The sequence below is a fragment of the Ammospiza caudacuta genome, chromosome 5 (genome assembly GCF_027887145.1).
Source record: "Ammospiza caudacuta isolate bAmmCau1 chromosome 5, bAmmCau1.pri, whole genome shotgun sequence".
NCBI classification, from domain to species: Eukaryota; Metazoa; Chordata; class Aves; order Passeriformes; family Passerellidae; genus Ammospiza; species Ammospiza caudacuta.
In genome coordinates, this window is record NC_080597.1 from 9,423,846 (window position 1) to 9,445,805 (window position 21,960).

Consider the following 21,960-nt stretch of genomic DNA (forward strand, 5'->3'; position numbering starts at 1 on the left):
TAAAAAAGAAATTAATGTGAAGATTTAAAGCCTTGAGGTTTTGAGCGATGACTGAGTGCTACAGAACACTGTACTGTCTTTTTCCACATTTCTAGACTTTAATTTTTCTAACCTTAATACTGGTATCACAGTGAGGGAACATAAATCCCTGTCTCTGCAGTATCCTCTTACTGCATATGGGACAACAAACAACACCTTTGTCAACACATTGACTGCTGGAAATACCTTCTTCATTACTACTCCTCCTTGTATTGCTCAGAGGAGTTCTTGTAATTCTTTCTTGAGAATGCCTCACCTACCAAAGTGGTTATTGTTCACAATATTTGTAGTCTTAGGACTTAGAGAACAGGCTAAGCTGTGCTCAGGAGAAGAACAATGAGACTTTTTCTATTAATTTCAACTGAATTGCATGTGGGAATAATTAACACATAGGCTGGATTTAAAAAGCTGTCCAGTTATTATAGATTTTTGTTTTGTTGAAGGTGATGAAGAGTTGGGCTGACAGGAACACCTACAATACTCTAGAACTATGTCATAAATTCAAAATTAGTTTTACCAAGTCTTGTAATTTCATACGTGACTTAATTATTTTGGGGTTTTTTGTAGTTGTACATGGAAAATCTGATGCTGAAAGTTAAATGGGAGTTTTCATTCGGTTTGCTGCAAAAATATTCTCACATTAGGAACAGCAAAGAAGGCAAGTAACAGATCAGTAATTCTCTAGGATGTTGTTTTTCATCTCACCTTCTCTGTTTTCTAAATATTGATGATCTTGTTCTCTCCTTGTTCCCAGAATTTATTGTGATGGATTTGTAGTGGTGCTTACCAGAATTACATACTGAAATGACAATGCAATTAACATAAAGGATAACGTAGGAACTTTGAAAGCTGTGTCTGGTCTCCACCAATAACCAAGCCTGGGAAATCCTAAGCATATCAGACTTTTGGCAATCTCAGTTGTAATAATTGTACTGTCAGTCAGGAACTCAGCCTTGGTTGGAAGTACAGAACACATAGCCACTGACAGAGACTTTGAAATCCAAAGTTGATTATTTTTCTTTCAGCTTGTTGTGGTTTTGCCTGGTGAGAGTTAGGTAAGAGGTGAGAGTCATTCTTTGTTAAAAAAAACCCAAACAAACAAAAAGTAGGATTTTGTCTGAAATCCTTCAGTTTTGTATAGGAATGCTTTTTTTTTTAAATTGAGATGGATGGGGATGAATGGCTGAGTAACTTCCCAAAATAAGTGATAATGGGCTATGTAGATCCCCTTGAAATAAGAACAAATTGTATTCAATGTTTACTGTACTGGAAAAAGAATACGTTCCTTTTGTTGTAAAAAGTTTCTGAGCACACCAGGAATTCTGCACGTGGAGTTGTAACCAGTTCACTGTGACAGTGGTCTGGTCTGGTTCTTCTAATTTTTATTTTTTCTCTAAGTATAGTAGATATGGCTCAAATTCAGACTGCCAGGGTCTAGAGGTACCAGTGGCCAGTGCTTCACAGGGCCATGAGGGCCTCAAAACGTCAAGAGAACTGTGTTTGTGTGTTTTACTTGCAGCTTGTGTTTGGAGCTTGTTTTGTTACAGATGTAAGCAGGTGTATATAGTACTTCGGAAAAGTAAACGCTTGCTGTTGTGATGGTGTTTGTGGTGAAAGTATCCCAGGCAGCTCCGAGGGCAGCAGAGCCGTGATGTCAGGGTTTGCAGCTCCCCTTGGCCTGGCTCAGCAGCGCACATCAAACGCTGCCCATGCCGGTGGATGGCAGGACGCTGCTTTCCCTCCTCGGGACGGCAGATGGGACACGCACGGCCCGGCCACAACGGCAGAGCCCGCGGGGCCGCACCGCCTGCGCTCCCTCCTCAGGCACCGTTTCAGGGCGCCGGGGCCCGGTCACACCGGCTGAGCCCGCGGGGCCGCACCGGCAGCGCTCCGCTCCTCAGGCACCGCTTCAGGGCGCCGTAGCCCGGCCAAGCCCGGCCTCCCGCCGCTACCTGCGGGCCCGGTCCCGCCTCCCGGGCCGGGGCGGGGCCCAAGGAAGTGACTTCAGCCGGCGGCGGCGGTGGAGCGGCTCGGCGGGGCTGAGCGCGGAGCATGGCAGCGGTGGCGGCGCGGGCGCTGCTGGCGGCGGGCAGGGCGGGCGCGGGCGGGCGGCGGGGCCGCGTCCTGCCCGCCGCGGGCGCCGCTCCACTCTGCACGGTGGCCCCGCAGCAGCAGCAGCAGCCGTCGCCCGACATGAAGAGCTACCTGTGGTCGCGCTACAAGGAGGCCAAGAGGGTCACCAAGGGTGAGCGGCGCCCCCTCAGCGGGCCGGAGCGGAGCCGTGGTGGCGGCTGGGAGCGGAGCAAGGGCGCAGCCTGTGCGGGAGCGGGAAGGGTCAGGGGGCCGAGGAGCGGCTCCGCCTGCCCTGGTGTGCCCAGGGCCGGGGCGGTAGAGCGGGGAGAGCCTCCCTCGGTCGGTTCTGGGGCCGGACACCAGGGACACGGGCTGTGGGGGTGGCAGTCCCTTCATCCTCCCGTCGGAGGGAGCGCGGAGCCCCTCACGCCATCGCCGGTGCGGGGCCGCGGCTCTCGGAGCGCCTTTGGACCAGGCAAATTGGCAGGTTTTGGAGGTGTGTTGAGTGTAGAAAAGCAAATGTAGAAAGAAAATCGAGGAGTTGATCATCTCATTGATGGCTGTTATATATATACACAGCGTAACTATTCTGGAATAGACTGCTTATCCAAAAAGTTAAAATACTGTGAAGTTTTGGGTGACTCTTTTAATTTTGCATACGGTTCCATCAAAGCGCTTTGCGAGGCATTATAAAATGCTCGCAGTAATTACATGACCCTGGGAAGCCCTGGTCTAAACCCAGCCAGCCAAAAAGCTAAAGGAAAAAGCAAGCAAAATGCTCACTTCTGCCTTTTCTCCGATGGGAAGAGAATTACCAAGATAATACTTGCTTGGAAATGTGGTGTTTTCTGCGAGCTGAAAGAAAAAGAGGCAGAGTGTGTTCCATAATGACATGGGGAAGAGCATGTCTTGTAGTGGCGATGGATAATGCTTTAGCTTGCATCTTTTGTCTATAAAGAAAGAAATTACTGTGTTTCCTGCATTTAAGAGTCTTGAATGTGAGCTGGGACTTCACAGCACTGGGTGCAAGCGAAGCATTTGTTAATGCAGAATAGCGTCAGTATTTCAGAAGTGAAATTAAAAGCCATGCTAGCGATCATGAGAGGTCTGTGGGCTTTGGAGGTTGAGATAAGGGATAGGAAGAGGGGAAGTGTGTTTTATTTTGAATCTATTTTTTCTTTTCCTGTTTTTGGAATTAACTTTCTTTTGTTCTAAACCACACCCAAATAATACTTACGAGCTGAGATAGGATAACATTGTGAGAAAATAAGTTGGTCAGTGGGTGTGAGCTGGCAAAAGATGAGGCAACTGCTTCTAGAATATTTCAGGCTATTATATTACAGCTAAGTCACCCAATAGCTTCAAGTATATGATATTTCAGTTATGGTGTTGAGGTGACAAAGCTAGAAGGCTCTCCTGTTTTTTTGACCCAAGGTTTATAGGATTTGTGATGCTGTCAGCTGGCCAGAATGTCTAATAGCTGCCAACTGTTCATACTGCCTGTTTTCAGACAGCCACCAGTCAGGCTAGTTTGCAGCTTAAATATCTTTTTATCTATATATAGCTCCATAAATATCTTTATTTTTAAAACAAGTGTTGACTCACCAAGCTGCACAATTGACATTTGAAAAAATACTTTATAATACAGAGACGGGTGTAGATTTTGGAAGTTGATTAAAAACTGTGCTAATGACTTCAAGTTAATTGAATGCTTCATGGCCCTCTCTATAGAGGAATAGGAATATAGTAGGAATATTTGCCTTAATTGTAGCATGTCAAATTGTATTTGATTTGATTGCTGGGCTGTATTTGAAGTTTGGAGTTAAACTCAGTGAATTTGCTTCTTTCCCTCTCTTAAAAATTAAAAGACCTGGGTGTCTGCATCTGAAGTACCTGTGTTGTTGAGATGTTTTCAGTGGTGGAGCTTGTAGGGATCTGGCCTCGGAGCTGAGGGTTTGGAGAGAAGCTGGGTCAATTCCATTTAAACCTATATGGAAAGTAACCAAACAAAGCACATTCCCTTTAAACATGCCTTTCCAAGCCCTGATTTAAGATTAATGTTCCCCATTTTTTACTGCTGGTAGGGAAGTCTGGAGTATAAAGACAGTATATAAGGAAGGAAAACATGCTCATGTTTTATGCTGCCAGGAGAGTAGTGTTTAACCTCCTAATGTTGCTCTTTCAGGTTTTGTAAACAAGAAATATAAACACTCTCAATGTTTAGTACTGACATTGGTGTTGGTCCTAAAGTTACTTATTATATCATGGTCTTAATTCTCAGTCAGTATACTTTTTCAATCAAATATCAACAGAAAACATACGCTTAAAATGGAAGTGTTTGCGCAAACACTGTGTGTTTATGTAGAAAATAAGCAGAATATGTTTGGTTTTCTGATTCTCTAGGAAGTTAATAAACATAACAATGTGTATGTAATAGTTGTTATGTACACAGTCACATATAGTTTATTCATGTGAGCTGAAATTGATTAATATGATAACCTTGAAATGGTGAAGCCAAAATTAAAGCAATATCAAATTAGAACAATGTCAGTTCTGCTTCAGGGGCAGGAGGTGGACCAAGTAATGGGAGCAGAAGACAAGGCTCCTAGACTAGTAGTAATGATAATATAATACTCTTCAAGTCCAAATTCACGTTCAAAAACAATAATAAATGTGGTAATAGAGTTAGCAAAAAATTAATGCCTGGTGTTCTCTGATAAGCAAGATGCCAAAATGCATCTTCTCTTCAAACTTGGACTGCAGAGAAAAGCTTACTTGGAATAAAACCTATAGATCTCCAAGACAGGTTAGGGACAGCGTGTTTAGTAGCATCATATTGTTTACAGCTAGTTGTTTAGTGTCAATTAGTTTGACAGTTTTCATCATTTATCTATATTTAGCAATTGCTAATAGATTTCTATGTCTTTATTTAAATAAAGGTACAAGGCTGGTATAACTTTTTTTCCTCTCCCCTGTTCACAGAGTTGGTTCCTTCAATTATGAGCAACATGCTGAACCCAGATGCTATTTTTTCAAACAATGAAATGAGCCTGTCAGACATTGAAATTTATGGGTTTGATTATGACTACACCTTGGTCTTTTATTCTAAACATCTGCACACGCTCATATTCAACGCTGCTCGAGATCTTCTTATTAACGAGCACCGGGTAAGTAAAATTAATGGAATAACAATACACTTATGAATAAAGGGTATAATAAATGATTTTTGAGTGAGAGGCATGAATCATCTTTTCATGCCTCAGTCCTAGCTTGTCTCCCTTATAGCACATTTTGTACAACAGCTCCATATTCACAACAGAAGCCCTGTTTTAGTCTCAGCTGCAGCTCTGAGCAGAGAACAGTCTGTTAAGGAATACAGTTATATTTGTCTTATCTTTTCATGTGGGTGTGCAGTTGGTTGTTTCTTCCTGATTATCATTTATTGGAGTCACATTAATAAATAAGAACCTTAAAAGTTCCCATTACTGTGTTTGATCCCTTGCTGTGAGTGCAGTGATTAATTTCCCTGTGAAATATTTTTAGCTGGACTTCACAGCAGGGCTTTGATTGCACTGAGGGCTCTGTGTGTACCTGGCATTTCGGCTGCCTCCGCTGGAGGGGCAGGGTGTGCAGTGACCAGAGCCTGGATACAGGGAAGTGTTCAGGACAGAGCACTGCCCTCCTGCCTCTCCAAGCAGTGACCACTTGACATCCAGGCAGTTTGGAGCTGCTTCTTGTTTAGTTTGGGGATGGGAAAAGCTCCCATGTGTCAGGAAGTGGAGAAGGAGATGGCAGGCTGGGGAAAACAAAGGTATTTCTGGTATAAAGACTGAAAAAAATCTGTGGATTAAAAGAAGCAAAATTCCTTTCCTGCAAGTCCTACAGTTTAAAGCAAAGACAGAAAGTCCATGGAGTATGTTAATGAAGCTGCTTGTGTATTTTTATGCAACCTAAATCTGAATGCGTGGTGTTATTCCACTTTCGTATTTGAATCTAAAGGTTAGGAGCTATTTATAAACACCTATAAATATCCTTAGAGGAGCAAACAAAACTTCATGGGTGCTGCAAGCACACACAGCTTTATCCCCCTGCAATTTTGGCATGTGTTTGGTAGCAGTTTCTGTGGGAGATAAATATACTTTATTAAAGCTACATGGTTCATGGGAAAAACCCATGTTACTGGAGGAGTCGAGATTAATTCTTGTAGACAAAAATTCTAATGGTGTTCTGCCTTTATTATTTGAATGGATTTGGGTAGCAACAGCTTTACAGTTTGTCTTGGTTAAACCTCCTGAGTTCTACTAAACAAAGGTGATGAGAAGTTTGAGACAGGTTATTGGAATCATCTTCTTTTGGAATTTATCTGCTTGTACTGTTAATATATTTTTTTGCCTTTACCATTAGAAAAAGTATCCATTATGACTGTCACAGTCAACCCAAAAGATGGCCAATTTTACTCATGGCAGTGGGAGATAATACAGGAAAAATTGCAAAAGGCAGTGTAGGAAGCAAGGAGTTGCCCAAGAGAATAAACATCAATTTAATGCTAATCACAGAGGTGGCAGCAGGTGTTCTATGTAAGCTCTTGTTCCTGGGTTCATTTCTTTCCTGATGCACAGGCCTTGTGCCTTTTTATCAGCACTGCTGTTTCAGTCCAGTCATATTTGTCCCTACCAAAAGTGGAGTAAGCAAACAGTACCATTCCTATAATTTCTTTGTTTGGTTTGCAAGGAAGCCTTGATTTATATGCCAGGCTAAGCTCATATGTGCTGGCATGTGTCTGAAAAGACAACTTTGTTGTAAAATAAATTAAAGTAGCAAGCCAAGCATGCAGAAATTTGATAAAGTCAGAAATCAATTTCATTGTACGTGCTTGGTGTGGTTGCTTTGGGCATGTGCAGTGCATGGGAGTCTCTTCATGTTCCCTCACCAAACTCGTGCCTCCTCCAAGCTGTCTGTAGGCTTTTGGTGCTGTTTTTCATTCAGATCAGTAGCCTGCCCCACGCTTTCTGGAAGTATTAGTGTAGGGGTGACAGGACTGTTTTCTTTAACTGTAGATGCCTGTATTCAGTACAAATGCAACCTACAGATAAGCTGCAAGTTAAGAACTTCGGGGGAAATGACAGTTTATTTCTCATAAAGTAGCTAGAGGCTCTGTTGAAGCTGCCTAATGCACTTTTCCCCCTGAAGGCTTGCAGATTATCTGTATATGTATGGAGAGTGTTGTAGAGAGGGTGAAAAACAATGTCAGGTTCTAAGGCTGCTGTAACCTGGGGGAGAAGAATGAAGGATTACCTTTCAGTGTATTAATCAAATAAATTATAGTTTTCTCAGGCCTTGTTGAAACTACTGAAGTATTTCACCCTTTAAAAACAAGTGAACAAAGCCCTTAGGCCAAGACATGCCCCTGACATTTCTTTTTGTGGCGACCTGTGTTTAAGCAGGACAAAATTACAGTTGTCTGATAATGTGCTTGTACTGAAAAATGTTAGATTAAAGCTCACACCATATAATGGTGTGAGCTACCTGCACTATATATAAAGAACCTGAGGGAAGAGTGCATGGCAGACATTCAGTTAATGCACATCTCTAAAATTAATTTTTTAAATGTATGAAGAATGTATTAATAATATATTAAATTAACTTTTTGAACAAGAAGCTAATGTTCAAAGGTAATCACTACAGACTACCTGGATGTCCAACTTTAGATGCCGGGATGACCTTATATTTAGAACAATGACCTTGGATTTTGGAAAAATGTTTGACTTGTCTTGCAGGCATATGTTCCAGTAAATCTCATCAGCCTATGAAAAATTCTCCTAAATGATTACAGCAAATGAGAAGCATAGAAAACTTGGACTTTTAAAATTCTTCAGAAACAATTTTTATTGTTTTCATTATGGTTTTAAAATCAAATCATTGCTCTCTTTTCTTAGTATCCTGCAGAAATAAGAAAATATGATTATGATCCCAATTTTGCCATCAGAGGGCTTCACTATGATGTGCACCGGGTATGTACAGATAACTTTGTGATGAGTTATGTAGTGCTGAGAACATAGCCAAAAAAATAGAGAGCTTTTAAGCCTTTCAACTTTTCACTCTGCCTTGATGCGTAAGGATTCATGTTTTTCTCTTTACAGCAATCCTTATTCTTTATTATTACTATTATTGTTATTACTGTTATTATTAACATCATCAATAATAATAATATATTTTTTTAAAATGGCCCTTAAGTAGAAGATGTTTGGGGCATTTTGTCCTTATGGTGGGTGGGGAAAGAGCTTAGGATGCAAGAGGACAAAACTAGGTAAAAGTCATTGATAAAAGTATTTTGGAAGCTATGAAGGAAGTTGCAAGGAGAGTGCTCAGGTGTTCTTGAGGCAGAAAGGTTGTAGATAAAATTGCTTTGACTTTTGTAATTTCATGTCATATAGTTGAAGTGATAAAAATTATTTTCTTTTTTCTTTTTACTTGCAAGGCATTATTAATGAAGATCGATGCTTTTCATTACATTCAGCTGGGAACAGTTTACAGGTGGGTGAAGTTATTTTTTCTTTCTAATAACAATGTGTGCTTTTACTTTTTGTTTGGTTTAACCCCATTTATTAGTGCACAGCTTGGATTCTTACCAGGACCTGTGCCCTGATGCCCAGAGCCATGAATGAGCATTGTGGCCTTGCTGGAAGGGGTTTTCTTTGCATCTCTGTGTGTACACACAGATGTGTACACATCCAGTGGCTGCTCCAGCCCAGCTGATTGCCCAGATCAGCCCTGGCAGAATTGGCCAGCTGGTTGGTCACACAGTGCTGACTCACTTTGTTTCCGGCTGTTAAATTGTGCTGAAAGACATCTAAAAATACCCTGATGACTTCTCTGCTCTTGCTTTCTATGTAAATAATTATCACAGGGTACCTGATAGGGTGACTTTGGTGTGGTTGTGGAGACACTTGAGAGGTCCTGCTGTGTTTGCATAGAGCTTTTGAGTTTGGACACATCAACCGAATCAAGCTTGCACCACACTTGGTACCAGACTTTAAATGAGACAAGAAGCCAGGCCACCCTTCTTAAAGTCATTGGACAAAAAGACTTTTAGCCAGGTTTATCCTCTTGCACCCTTAGTTGTGTTCCCCCACCCACCATGAGGACAGAACACCCAAATTTGAGTCCAGAAGGGGATGTGACCTGGAAATGATGGTTTGCATCAACCCTTCATGCTCTTTCCTCAAACACCTCTACAGGGATGAGGGGAGGAGGAAGGAGGCTGAGGGCCATGAGTGCTGATGTCAGCATGATCTGTGGTTATACAGCTGCACTGTGAGCTGTGTCAGGAGTGTGAGACTTGTGGTAAAAATAATTTACAGCTTTGCCTAGGCAGCCATCTCTCCACTGTGGCTTTCACTGTGTCCTCTGTTGATTTGTGCTTAAGTAGCTGCTGATGCACAAGTGTTTTCTCTAGCAGTATTCAAATAGCACTTGGCATAGCTGTCTGCAGACCAGAAGGTACCTCTTCAATCCTGGTATCTGGTTTATATTTTGGTTGCATTTCTTTGTGCTTGCTGCTGCGGAGGGGGTGATGCTGAACTCTATATGTTACAAACCCCAAGTATTATTTGCCCTGTTGGTGCACAAGACTGACTTGGATGCTGGAGTTCTGTCAGCAGCAGCTCAGGGTTTTGTCCCAATTGGTGTGTGGAGACAGAACTGCAGTGAAAGAGCTGGTTAATGTAGGATTCTGCCACCACAGGAACCCTGAGGAAGGTCATGTATCATGCCCTTCCACTGCAAAGCTGGTGTGGACTCTAAGCACTGAAAGCACTAAGCTTGTGAATTAATTTATTTTTATTTTAATGCTGGCAACTCTTCTTGGTCAGACCAAGAAAGGGAGCCATTGAAATAATTGTCTGTTCTACAAGGCTGCAAAACATCATTAAGTAGGTTTGGAAGAAGGAGTCCAGCTGATCTGGTTTGCATTAGTGGGTTTTTTTAATCCTGGGTAAAATAGCAACACTTCTGTGGCCTCTGGTGAGGATGTTTGCATGCCTGCTGCAGTCTTTTAGATGCTTTAGTGCAAGATGCTTGATGCTGTAAACATTCAAAACCAAACTAAAGCCTGTACTCTCTTAATTGTTATAAACTCTGGGGAAATGCTATCCCCTTCTTCCCCATTTGTTGTTTTATTTGAATGTTTTAATTGTCAACCATCCTTCAAGTAGTTTTAAATTTTGGGAAACTAAGCTGTTCATACATTTAAAAAGAAATTCTTATTTAGTTAAAGGTTGTGTGTATTTTTCACTTCCTTAAATCTTCAAGGTCATGCTGCAGAATAATCTGATTTAAGCACTATCATATCATCAATGCTGTATAAAATAAAAGGCAGCGTGAGGAATTACTTTGTGTTAAGAAACTGGAAGTTCTAATCACTTCTTAAAAATCCCCTTGAGGCATAGCCTTAATGGACACTTATAAGCTCTTTTCCCATAAGAAAATAGAAAGGACTTAAAATTGGAATGTGTTTTGTGTGCATGAGCCTGTTAAAATGTTACTTGTTTGGTAAGGAAAGGTGCTGTTTTAACTTAAAAATGTTCCTGTGATGTTATTAGGCTTTTAATAAGATCCAGATCTAAGTGTTAATCTGTCAGGGTTTGGTGATTACTTGAAAATTTTAATCTGACTTTTGAACTAAAGCTAGTGGTTTTTTTTTTCCAGAGGCCTCAGTGTTGTCCCCGATGAAGAAGTCATTGCAATGTATGATGGTTCCCATGTCCCTTTAGAGCAAATGAGTGACTTTTATGGAAAGGTAAAACCTCAAATGGGTCTTTAAATTGGGTGAGGGTTTTTTGGCATGAGGGTGGTGGTGTTTAAATTTTGTTCTCATTATGTAAGTAGCAGTTATATTTTCACAATATATGATTGACAGTGCTATATGTCAAGTTTGCCATCTAAAGTGACAAATTACTTTTCTCCGTCTTGCTTGCTGTATTTTTTTCTCTGACTGTTCCCTTACCAAGTCATACAGACAGAGTGGTGGAACACAAAAAGATCAAGTGACTTGCTCAATGTTGTGCACAGATTCTGATAAAGGCTGGCAAATGAACCGTATCTGGTTCATGTACTTCACTTTTTCCTGGTGGTCTGATGGCTTAGCTGGTACAGCAGCAAGTAAATGTATGGAGGCAACTCCTGCATGCAACCTGGCAGATTCAAAGAGGATTTGACAAAAGATAAGTAGTGAAAGAGGAAACTTCCATGTTAAATCCTAAACTTTGCCAATGAAGTTGATTTTTTCCTCTGATGGGTTGCTTCCCCTTTCCCAAATGAAGGGTGAAGCTGACTTTTTGCTAAAAAGCCAAGTTTATTTCACCCCTTTTAATGTCCAGATGTTAATTTCATGTTGACATGAAAAACCCTCCTTTGTGATGTGGAACATTTAATGTTCTTGTACTTGTATGTACAAGTACTTGTTCTTATTTTGAGGAGCTGAAATTAGAATCCCTGAATCTAGTCTCTGCAGCAGTTGTGAATATCACTCTGGCATTCCCAGTGGGATGCCTTTGCAGAAGTGCAGACTTCTAGTGAAGGCCTTCTCTTGGCTTTTAGCTGAGCACTGTCTTGTTTTTATGAATTAAAATACCACTCTTAAGAGTAATGATTTGGATTTATTTGAAGAATTAATCACAACACTTTTGTTGGAGATATCTTTATTGAAGGTCTTAGTTAAAAAAAAGTCTTTAGCCATGTGAAGAGGGATGGCAAAAGCTGAATATCTGCTACTAAGCTGAAGTGTTTAGACTGAACAAATGAAAGTGTTCTAATCTGGGAAATGCCTGACTTTGTTTTTTCTTTCCTTTTCTTCTTATCACTGTAGAGCTCCCAAGGAAATACAATGAAGCAATTCATGGATATATTTTCCTTGCCAGAAATGACACTCCTTTCTTGTGTGAATGAGTATTTCCTGAAAAACAACATAGACTATGAACCTGTTCATCTGTACAAAGATGTCAAGGTAGATGTCAAGCTTTGAAGATTTGGATGAACTTGTATATTTGTGTCTTTGTGAGCACTTCAGGAAGCTTTCACCTGTTGTGCTAGCCTCAGTGAAATACCTCACTTCAGGTTTTGTATGGAGTAATTATGGATATACAGCCATAAAAATATAAGTAAAATTAAGGTAGAGTTTGGAAAAGAATAAACTGAAAATAGTTTGAAAGCTGACATTCTAGGACTTCTGCTGATTTTGTGTGTTTGAGGGGTGAATAGGGAAAAGTGAAGATCTTGTAAGGTGATAGAAGTTCTTTTGATTGTTGTTGAACATATCTTTTTTTCTCACCATCAGGGAATTACTAGGTTATAGGGAATGTAAGAGGCTATAGGGAATTCCAGTTTGGAGCTTTCATTTTGGCTGGTGTGCAATCATTTGCTATCTCATACTTTTGAACTATTTCTTTTCCCTGTTTACCTCTCTTCCTCTTCCAGATAAGCTCTAGTACTAGTCTAGGGTAATTTGACCCTCCTGATTCCTCAGCATGTGTCCTGCAGAGGAGATAATCTCATGTCATGGTTATGTAACACAGAGAAGGCCAGTTCTTGTGGTTTCTCTGAAGCATGTGGAGAAATTTCTGTGCTATTCAGCATTGCACGCATTTTGGAAACCCTCTAGTGGTATTTTTTGAGGATTTTGAGGCTGTACCCTGAGTAAGCAGCAAAATGGCAGTACTGCTGTTCTGAACAAAGCTGTCTGGTGCAGAGCTGGCTCAGGAGAGCTGTTAAATGCCTCCAGAGTGCCTTATAAATACTTTCTTCTAACATTTAACTTCTTTCATCTGTTCATAAATTTCTTATGTAAATAATCAGGGCATTTGTGAGTGATTGTAATCTAAAATCTGTCAGATGTACAACTTTTTTTTTTTTTTTGGTAAGGGGAAAGGAATGTGTTCTGCTCCAAAGGTCAGTGGAAATCTGTGATGACTCTGCTTCTGCAGAGGGCTTTCACTTCACCCTTTCACAGTTATGTAAAAGAGCCCCTCTGCTATATAATTTTGTACTTCACAAAATTATGAAGTTTATTTCTCAGAAGAGAAGCTTAGTCTTTGTCTAGTGGTGACATCATATATATATATATATAAAATATATATATATATATAATATATATACACACACATATATTGAACATTACATGGCATTTCTGTAAAATTGGAAGTGTTGGGAAATGAGTTGTTTTAAAGACAAATTGCTGTTTGGTGATATTTGGTGAACACTTGAAATGATGAAGTTCTTTACTGCTCATTGCTTTCCTCTCAGGATTCAATCAGGGATGTTCATATCAAAGGAATAATGTACAGAGCAATTGAAGCAGATATTGGTAAGTACTGATGGTATAATCTATTAAAGCTTTTTTTACTGATAGTATATGAGTTTTCTGTCTTCCATATTTAAAGGTTACAAATTCTAAATTTTCAAAGTTTGAAAGACTTATTCCCACTTGTCAAAGGTGTGTTTAAGTATAACCTTGTGTTCTGAGCTCTTGGTTGAATGCATACAGAGTTTTTCACAAGAGTTTTCTCAATTAATGCTGTGTTTTCCCCAATCCTCACAGAGAAATACATCTGCTATGCTGAACAAACTCGTGCAGTGTTAGCAAAGCTGGCTGATCATGGCAAGAAGATGTTTCTCATCACAAACAGTCCCAGCAGCTTTGTGTACGTGAGCAGTTGTTTGCTGTTTAATTATCCTTTTGTAAAGGATGGGGAAGATGAGGTTCTCCAGTATCATTCATTCTATTGCACAGGCAACTGCACTTTGCTACAGTTAATTGTTAATATTCCTCTGTTCTTTTTAGGGACAAAGGCATGAAGTTCATAGTTGGCAAGGACTGGAGGGATCTCTTTGATGTGGTCATTGTCCAGGCTGAAAAACCAAACTTTTTCAATGATAAGCGAAGGTGGGTGTTTGGTCAGTAAAGAATGGTTCAAGCAGCTCTTCCATATAAGGCTATAGAGTGTGTTAGGAAATATTTTCCTTTGGCTGCAATGTAAAATGAAATCATATTTGATGAGATCCTGGGTAAAGTCATTACAAAATGCAGAAACACCCAATGCTGAAGTCTAAATATTTACACTTTTTTGCCTAAGAAAGTTGTAGGAGCTGTCACAGGTGTACTGAAACAACTTAGAGTATTTTTAACTTACTTGCATATTGGTGAAGTGTGCTTCTTTCCTTATAAGCCTGAGAAGTCTTGATGCCTTTCAAATCAGACCCTTATCTGGAAATGTCTCCCATTGCTTCTGGGTTTGGTTTTTTTCCTTCACACGTGATATTTAAAAGACATCTGGCTGGCTGACAGACTGGAATATTTGGACTAGTTATGATTAAGTAAACACATCTCTAATGTGTATGCCTTTGAAAAAGACCTGTTCCTCTATGTGTGCTTATGATCTGAAAGTGAGATAGAGGGAGATGGGATTACTTTCCCTTTACTTTTTGCATTTAATTTAAAAAAGATTTTTGCCAAATGTCTTGGCCTCAGTCCTGTGCTCTCTCATCTTCAGTTGTCCAGGTGTGCAAACTGAGGGATTGGGCAAGAGTTTTACACATCTATACTCATCTATTTTTTTGTGTTCTCTCCTCCTTAGTTGCAGACAACTCATGCTGTTTCTTCCCTTCTGCCTGGGGTCCCTGCCTTACTTCTCAGCAGTTATTCTCAAAATTTGTTTATAAATGTCATAAGTATACTGGAAAGTTACATTGCTTTTCACTGGTTAAAGTGGAAGTTTTGGAGTTTTGCATTTTCTCTTACAAAATTCAGATGCTAGAGAATTTTTTTTCCTTTTGAGAGAGGAATATTTTTAGTGCTAATGCTTTAATTGCCTAAGAAGTGTCAGGATTCTACAGCAATTAACAATTGCATGTCTATTCTAGACCATTTCGGAAGGTGACTGAAAGGGGAGTCTTGCTCTGGGACAAGATTCACAAGCTGCAGAAAGGCCAGATTTACAAACAGGTATGCTTTCAACAGACTCTCTATGTTGAAATTTCGTACCTATTTCCTAGAATCTCAAGCTTCTTTGGATATAAAGGTTTCTAAAATGCAGATGCATTCTTTAAGAGAGTTATTTAATGTCTGAAGTTGTACAGATTCATTGCTGGTATTGTATGTCATTGTCTCTTGAAGTGCTGCTATCACTGAAATCACCTGTAAAATTTGGGATTCATAGTGTATAAACTGAGGACAAGATTTGTGCTGTGAAATATTTTTAGTGTTGTACTAAGTTCCTTTTTCATGCTTGTGAGGGTGCAAGTCACATGCTTCTACAATGTCCATGTCATTATTTCTGCAGGGTAACTTGTATGAATTTTTGAAGCTTACTGGCTGGAGGGGCTCTAAGGTTCTCTACTTTGGTGACCACATATACAGTGACTTGGCAGTAAGTAGTTTGCTTTCCCAAAATCAGAGAAAAAACTAACAGAGGCTTTCTGTTAGTTTCCTCTCTTCCTCTGCTGTTTTTCAATGTGGCACACTTTCATTTGATATTTTAATTTAATTTAATTTAACAACAAAATTTGGTTGTTAAACCATATTGCCTTTTTTTTTTTTTTCAGCAAGTAACCTTGGTGCTGTAAAATGCCAACCATATTTTCCACCTGACTTGGAACATTTAAGTTGTTTACTAACTGTGGTCAGGAACGTGTGAGGTTGTATTCCTGATCCAGATACTGATTATGTCAGATGTACTAGAGAGTAAACACAGATATCCAAATGTACAGGATATGCCTGACTTGGATGACAGCTGAATGAACTTCTGTTTTGAATGCAGGAGTCAATCTTCCTGTCACTAATTATGAATGTTCTCCCCAAGATCTTGCTCTGATTTGTATCCCCCCCTCTCCAGGCTTTTTTTTTTTTTTTTTGGTCACCTTATGAACAAATGCTCTGTTAATTGTTACCTTAGGGTAAGTGACCACCACTGGGCTCTTTTGTGAGTGATTCCTTTTGAATTCCTGGATGTGACTTTTCCACTCCAAACTTTTGTAAGATGTTTCAACAGCAGCAGATGTTAAATTTTTTTCCTCAATCTGCTTTTAAAAAGAACAGTAACATTGGTCTGCTCCACTCTGCCACAGTGGAGAGGAGAGCACAGGTGGCAGCTGCCTTGTGTTGTACCTGTCAGGAGCAGCTTGAGTAGCTGGGGCTCCTGGTTGTAGCCTGCTGTCAGCTGGGTGTGAGGATAACCAGCACAAACCCAGCACACACTTCCTCCAGGTACTGCTGGCAGCAGCAGAGCTCTCATCTACAGAGGCATTTCCTGCTGTTTGTTTTAAACCTAATGAATTCGTGTTTATTTGCAAGTACTTGTGTGTTTTTCATCTCTCTCCCTTCAAAAATGTAGGATTTGATGCTTAATCTGAAATTAAATTCTATTGTCCATTGGCACAGTTAAGTCTCACTGTTTCATACCTCTGTTTGTACATAAAAAACAATTAAATTGGTGCTGCTTTGGGATAAACAGTAGTCAGATTCTTTTTTTTTTTAAGTAGTTCTTCTTAAGACTAAAATCTGTATTTTGTAATTGCTGGTAAACAGGACTTGACCCTGAAGCACGGCTGGCGCACTGGAGCGATTATTCCAGAGTTACGATCGGAGATTAAAATCATGAACACAGAGAAGTACATTCAAACCATGACCTGGCTGCAAACCTTGACAGGATTATTGGAACACATGCAGGTTTGTGCTCTGTGTGTGTGTGTAATCAGCTCTGGGAGAGCCAGAGGGATCCAGCCAAGTTTCTAAATGCTGGACATTGATGTTTGCAAATGCTTTCAGTCTCCCTGAAGAGTTGGACTGGAAATAAATGTAATTATTTGTGTGGTTAGTTAATAGGAGCTTTCACAACATCTTGTCCTCTTTCTCCACTGGTCAGCCTGGATCAATTCCTGACTTTGGCTGTTTAAAATTCACCTGGATAAGTTCTGGATACTGATTTCTGAACTATTTCTCATGTCCTGTTGGCTGATAAGGGTTTATTAACAGAAAGGTTTATTTATAGAGTTATCTTTAGTTACAGGTTATCCATACTTTACATTTCAGGTTCACCGTGATCCTGATTCCCAAATGATTTTAGAAGAATGGAAGAAGGAAAGAAAGGAAATGAGGTAAGACACAGAGGATGAAGAATTTGCAGTATGCTTTGGTAGCCAAGGGTTCTATGCAATATCTTCCACAGGTTTCTTTGCAATTTCTTTCCATCCCTGATTTATAGTCTCTGGCAGTTATACATATTATAAAATAATTTTGAAGCAATATTCTGCCTGTCTCTTGAGCAGCTCTTCTCCCTTCTGACACTTTGTACATATGGACCCTTTTGCCTATTCCCTGTCTTTAGAACAGGTGTAACTTTTCTGTGTGAAAAGGTAACATCCCCTCAAATCCCTTTCCCTCTCACTTTGATTCTTCTGTTCCTCTCTGTGTTCAGCTGTCACTGTTGATTACACAGCTTCTGCACAAATAAAAACTGTATTTCTTTTCCAAGGCTTAGGTCACTATACCAGGATTTTTACATGATTTCTGCAGATTATTCATAATACATCTTAGAATACGTAGAAACTGAGCTCTGCTTTAGCTTAAAATTAGCAGGGATTTATCACAAAGTTAGGTAATAAGGCTAGAACTCCTAATAATCTATTATTATGAAGGAGAAATCTCTAAATGCAGGGAGTGTGAAGTGCATAGTTTTCAAGGCCAGCTGTACCACCAACAGCCTTCTTCAGAAATGTGGGAATAAATGAAATGGAAATGATACTTGGCAATGACTAATGCCCAGAACTTAATTCCAGGATGTCTTTAAGCTTTTTGTGTGTATTAACCAAATCTTTGCCTTATCTTAAGAAGTCCTTTACCTTTGGAACATTCAATGCCATTAATATTTAGATAAAGGCAGAAATCTTTCACAATTCCTAGAAAAAAAGGCTTGAGATGTCATGTTTCTGATGTCAGAAGCAACTTATCTCTAGTGGGAGATGTGTGAAACTTCACAACTATGATTTCTAGACCTGGGTTGTATATGTGCAAGAGGTGAAAAACTTCTGTAGCACATTTTATTGTTTTGAAGAACAGTGGCAAGAGAATAATGCATAGAACAGGTTTTAGGATCTGCTTGCTTCAGGTTATGGCTGCCAGCTGGTGAAGAGATGTGTGCAGGTCTGTTCACTTCTCTGTCTTTGTTTTCTCTTTCTGGGGGACAGGGAGATGAACAGGAACTTCTTCAATTCACACTTTGGGAGCATATTCAGAACTGATGAGAATCCAACTTACTTCCTGAGACGTCTCTCTAGGTTTGCAGATATCTACATGGCATCACTGAGCTGTCTCTTGAACTATGAACCTGATTACACCTTTTATCCAAGAAGGACTCCTTTGCAGCATGAACTTCCTGGCTGGTCAGACCAGCTGTGCACTGGTACATTCAGAATACCTTTCCTACAAGAGACAGTTCAGATCAAATAAACTCTTGGTGGCTCTTCTCTAAAATGGACAAATATCTGTTGGTTTTCTTGAATGTACCTGAATTTTATTTAAGCCACTTAAATCTGTTACCTTGGTTTATATGTATTTCATACTTATTCTCATAAGCTTTGGTTTTCTCCTCTCCTGCTCAGACATGTGAAAACTCCTCTTACACACAAAAGAGATGATGGACTGCCAAACTAGTGGTAGGCCAGGAGGGAGAGGACTGCTGCTGTTCTGAGGTGGTTGTTTTAGATTGTTCATTGAAAACTTAGATCTGCAGCCTTGTGGTTTACCAAGAAATACCAGGACTCTCTCTTCTGCCCCTTTTCAGCACTCCAGCTGGAGCCTGCAGTGAATTGTGGCATGGGAGAGCTTCAATGCAGTGTTAGTAATTCAGTGATGCAGGTTAGTAACCAGCTTAGGGCGAGGCTGAGAGGGATGGTCACACTTTTTACCTTTCCTTGCTGCTACAGACGGAGCCTTACCCGTGAGGGGCCCAGGGCTGGAGTGCCCTGGCTCTGCTGCGCTGGGCTCAGGCTCCTGGGCTCTCTCTCCTGTCTGTGCAGTTTCTGTTCTTGCCATGTCTGTGCTTGGCTGCAGGTGGACCTGAGCCTAAAATGGAAACTTGCAGTAGCTTGGGCTGCTTCAGCTTCCTTCTCTTAACTTTTAGGTACTTTTTTTTTTTGAGTTTCAGAACACTTCAATATCCACTCTCCAACAATAGTAGTTTCAAGAGGTTTTGCATTTCAAAGTGCAGACAGATCTCTCTATCAGGCTTTAGTTTGATCCTAAATGCTGCTTTTAAAGATTTTAAACAGTGTCTTATTCCAGTGGTATGCAATGTGGCTTTGCTGTTCCCTAGGAGAGAATGTATTTCATATAGCCTTCATAATGGACTTCTAGAGTCAAAAGTAAACACGCACAATGGGAAAAGAACTTAGAGGAAGAATTAAGAAATGAGAAACCCAGAGTTTTCTGATGACATGGTTTTAGCTCAAGCCCTAAAAGCTAAATTAGGAGTGGTACACATTTTGAATAAAGAAAAATAGTTTTGGTATAGATTAGAAGTTTTATTGAATTACTGATTTTGAAGGTAATGCATGAACACAAACTCTGGGTAGCATATGTGTTTCAAAGATTTTAGCTGAAAAATGTCTATTTTGCACAAGGAAAACATCTGTTGATGTATTTCCTCAAAGAGGCACTTTATAGAACTGCTATATAGTTGTTTTTAAATAAGAATTTTTTCCTTTCTCTAAATCCAAAGGAAATGTTTATTTTTTAAAGTGGTGCTTCCCACCCCAGCCACTTTAGAAGGCATAATATAATTAATAATTTCAAATTTTAGTTATTAAAGGCTTAGTTCTTAAAAGCATGTGATTAACAAAACATATAGCATTTGGTATTCATTTTGGGATATCACTTGCTTTCTATCATGATTGCAGGCAAACAAACTTTTGTTGACCAAAAGTTTTCTGGTTTGGTTTGTTTGTTTGTTTTTTAACCTGTCTGTATGTGCAAGTACCTGGATTGAATTTCATATACAGTATATTTCATGTTTTTAAAAGCATGTTTGCAAAGTAAAGAATGTACTGTAATTTAGCCTGCACAATTTTGTAAGTAGTTTTCCTGTATGCTTGAAATCAGTATGAAGTTCTCAGAGGTGGTTTAGATTTTATGATTTTCCTATACTCCTATTTCAAACTTGACAGAAGTGTGTGATTTATAAACCCCTATGTTTAAACAGATGAATATACTTGAAATGAGTAAGTTGATCTGACTGTCCTGATGGTTTTGCTGGAATAAAAAGGTAACATGTTGCAGGAAGTTAGTTTGACTGCACCTCATCAGCAGCTGACTTGGTGGGGCTGTGCAAGAAATTTTTAGGATAACTTGATAATGAAATATGAAGATGGAAATATCCTGATTTGCCTTCAGTTCTTTATCCTAATGCTCAGCTTCAGCTGAACTTGGTGTTATGTGTGTGGAGCACCTCATGCTCCAGAGATTTCAATGCAAACTCTAAAAAAACAAAGACCCACCCAAACCACTGTACATTCATCCTGTTAGGCAGGAACAGTTTAATTGGCTTGGATGGTTATATTATACACATAATGCATGTTTTGTTTCAAGATTTTCTTCTCTCACCCTTCCTTTCTCTTAAGTTAGAAATCAAACTCCTCTACCATGCTATGTTCCATCAGCCAGCTGAAGTAAAATATTGTTTATATTGCATGACTTGTTGAAATAAACAATGTTGCATGAAAAAAGTTAATTATTGAAGGGTTATATTTCTTTAAAATAACCCAACTATAAATAATATAAATTTAAGTGAGAATATTCAAATGTATTATTTATTTTTCAGTGCTAAAGTGCTGCTTTGTAACTTTTAAAAATGTCTTGCATTTTTTTAATTATTTCACCTTGACACTCTCTGCATTGCTCAATTTAACCTTATGCTACTGATTTCAAAGAGATTTTTAGGCATGTTTAATGGGCAGTGTCTCTGTACTAATTTTGGGAATATGGTTAATTTGAACACCAAAGCAAGAAAATGTTCTGGTCTATCAAAAACACAGAGCTGAATAACCTGTCAGTAAAAAAGAGATCAATGAGTTGTGGAGCTTTTATTTTTTTGGTGATAAAAATATTTAATGATTATTACAAAAAATAAATGCTTGGACTTTATCTTCTGGTCTCTGTGAGCCTTAATATTTTGATTGACTGGGGAGAAGGGAGAAGGAAAGAACATGAGTTGTATCAATTGCAGAATTCTGTGGGGAAAACTCTCCTAGATGTGTGTGTTTAAGTGTGTTGGGGTTCCAAATTTTCTAGTCTGTGAAAACTATCAGGCTGGTATAGGGGGATGGAGGGGGAAGTTGAGGAAATTGACTGTATGTTTGTTTCATACAGATGAATTTGTGTTTACATGTTATATTTCCTTCCTTGTGCTTAATAGCTGCATCAACAACACTGGATTTGCCCCCTGCCTTCTTCTGAGGGAATTCCTCCCTGAGCTTCCCTCCTGCCCCCAAAGACTGGGAGAATGTTAGTGCTGCCAGAAAGAAAACCTTTCTTTTCTTGCTGTTTTGTGTTGTTTTTTCATGTTCTCATTATGATGTTAAATATTTTGATGGAAGGAGGTGACACTGAATCAAACTCAAGTTTGATCCACCTCTCATGGTGTGTGGTGACAGTGGCAGCTGTTGCTGCTGTGCTTGGTAAAAACAGTGTCTGAAGAACTTTCAGGCCTGAAGAACTGAATGTAGACATTGCATGGAAAGGGGATGTTCATCCTCACAGTCCACTTTGCACAAAAATGGTTCATTGGGACATATTTACTGTTA

General features: G+C 39.6%; 1 protein-coding gene across 1 annotated transcript; it reads left to right on the forward strand.

Moving 5' to 3' along the window:
- The first annotated feature begins 2,091 nt into the window (after window positions 1-2,091).
- NT5DC3 (5'-nucleotidase domain containing 3) lies at window positions 2,092-21,301 on the forward strand. Its single transcript, XM_058804479.1, has 14 exons — window positions 2,092-2,284; window positions 5,095-5,279; window positions 8,049-8,123; window positions 8,591-8,646; window positions 10,819-10,909; window positions 11,978-12,115; window positions 13,411-13,471; window positions 13,706-13,808; window positions 13,949-14,050; window positions 15,028-15,109; window positions 15,447-15,533; window positions 16,691-16,831; window positions 17,195-17,259; window positions 18,349-21,301. The coding sequence occupies exons 1-14, from the start codon at window positions 2,092-2,094 to the stop codon at window positions 18,608-18,610; spliced, it is 1,641 nt and encodes a 546-aa protein (XP_058660462.1). The 3' UTR covers window positions 18,611-21,301.
- Window positions 21,302-21,960: the final 659 nt, after the last annotated feature.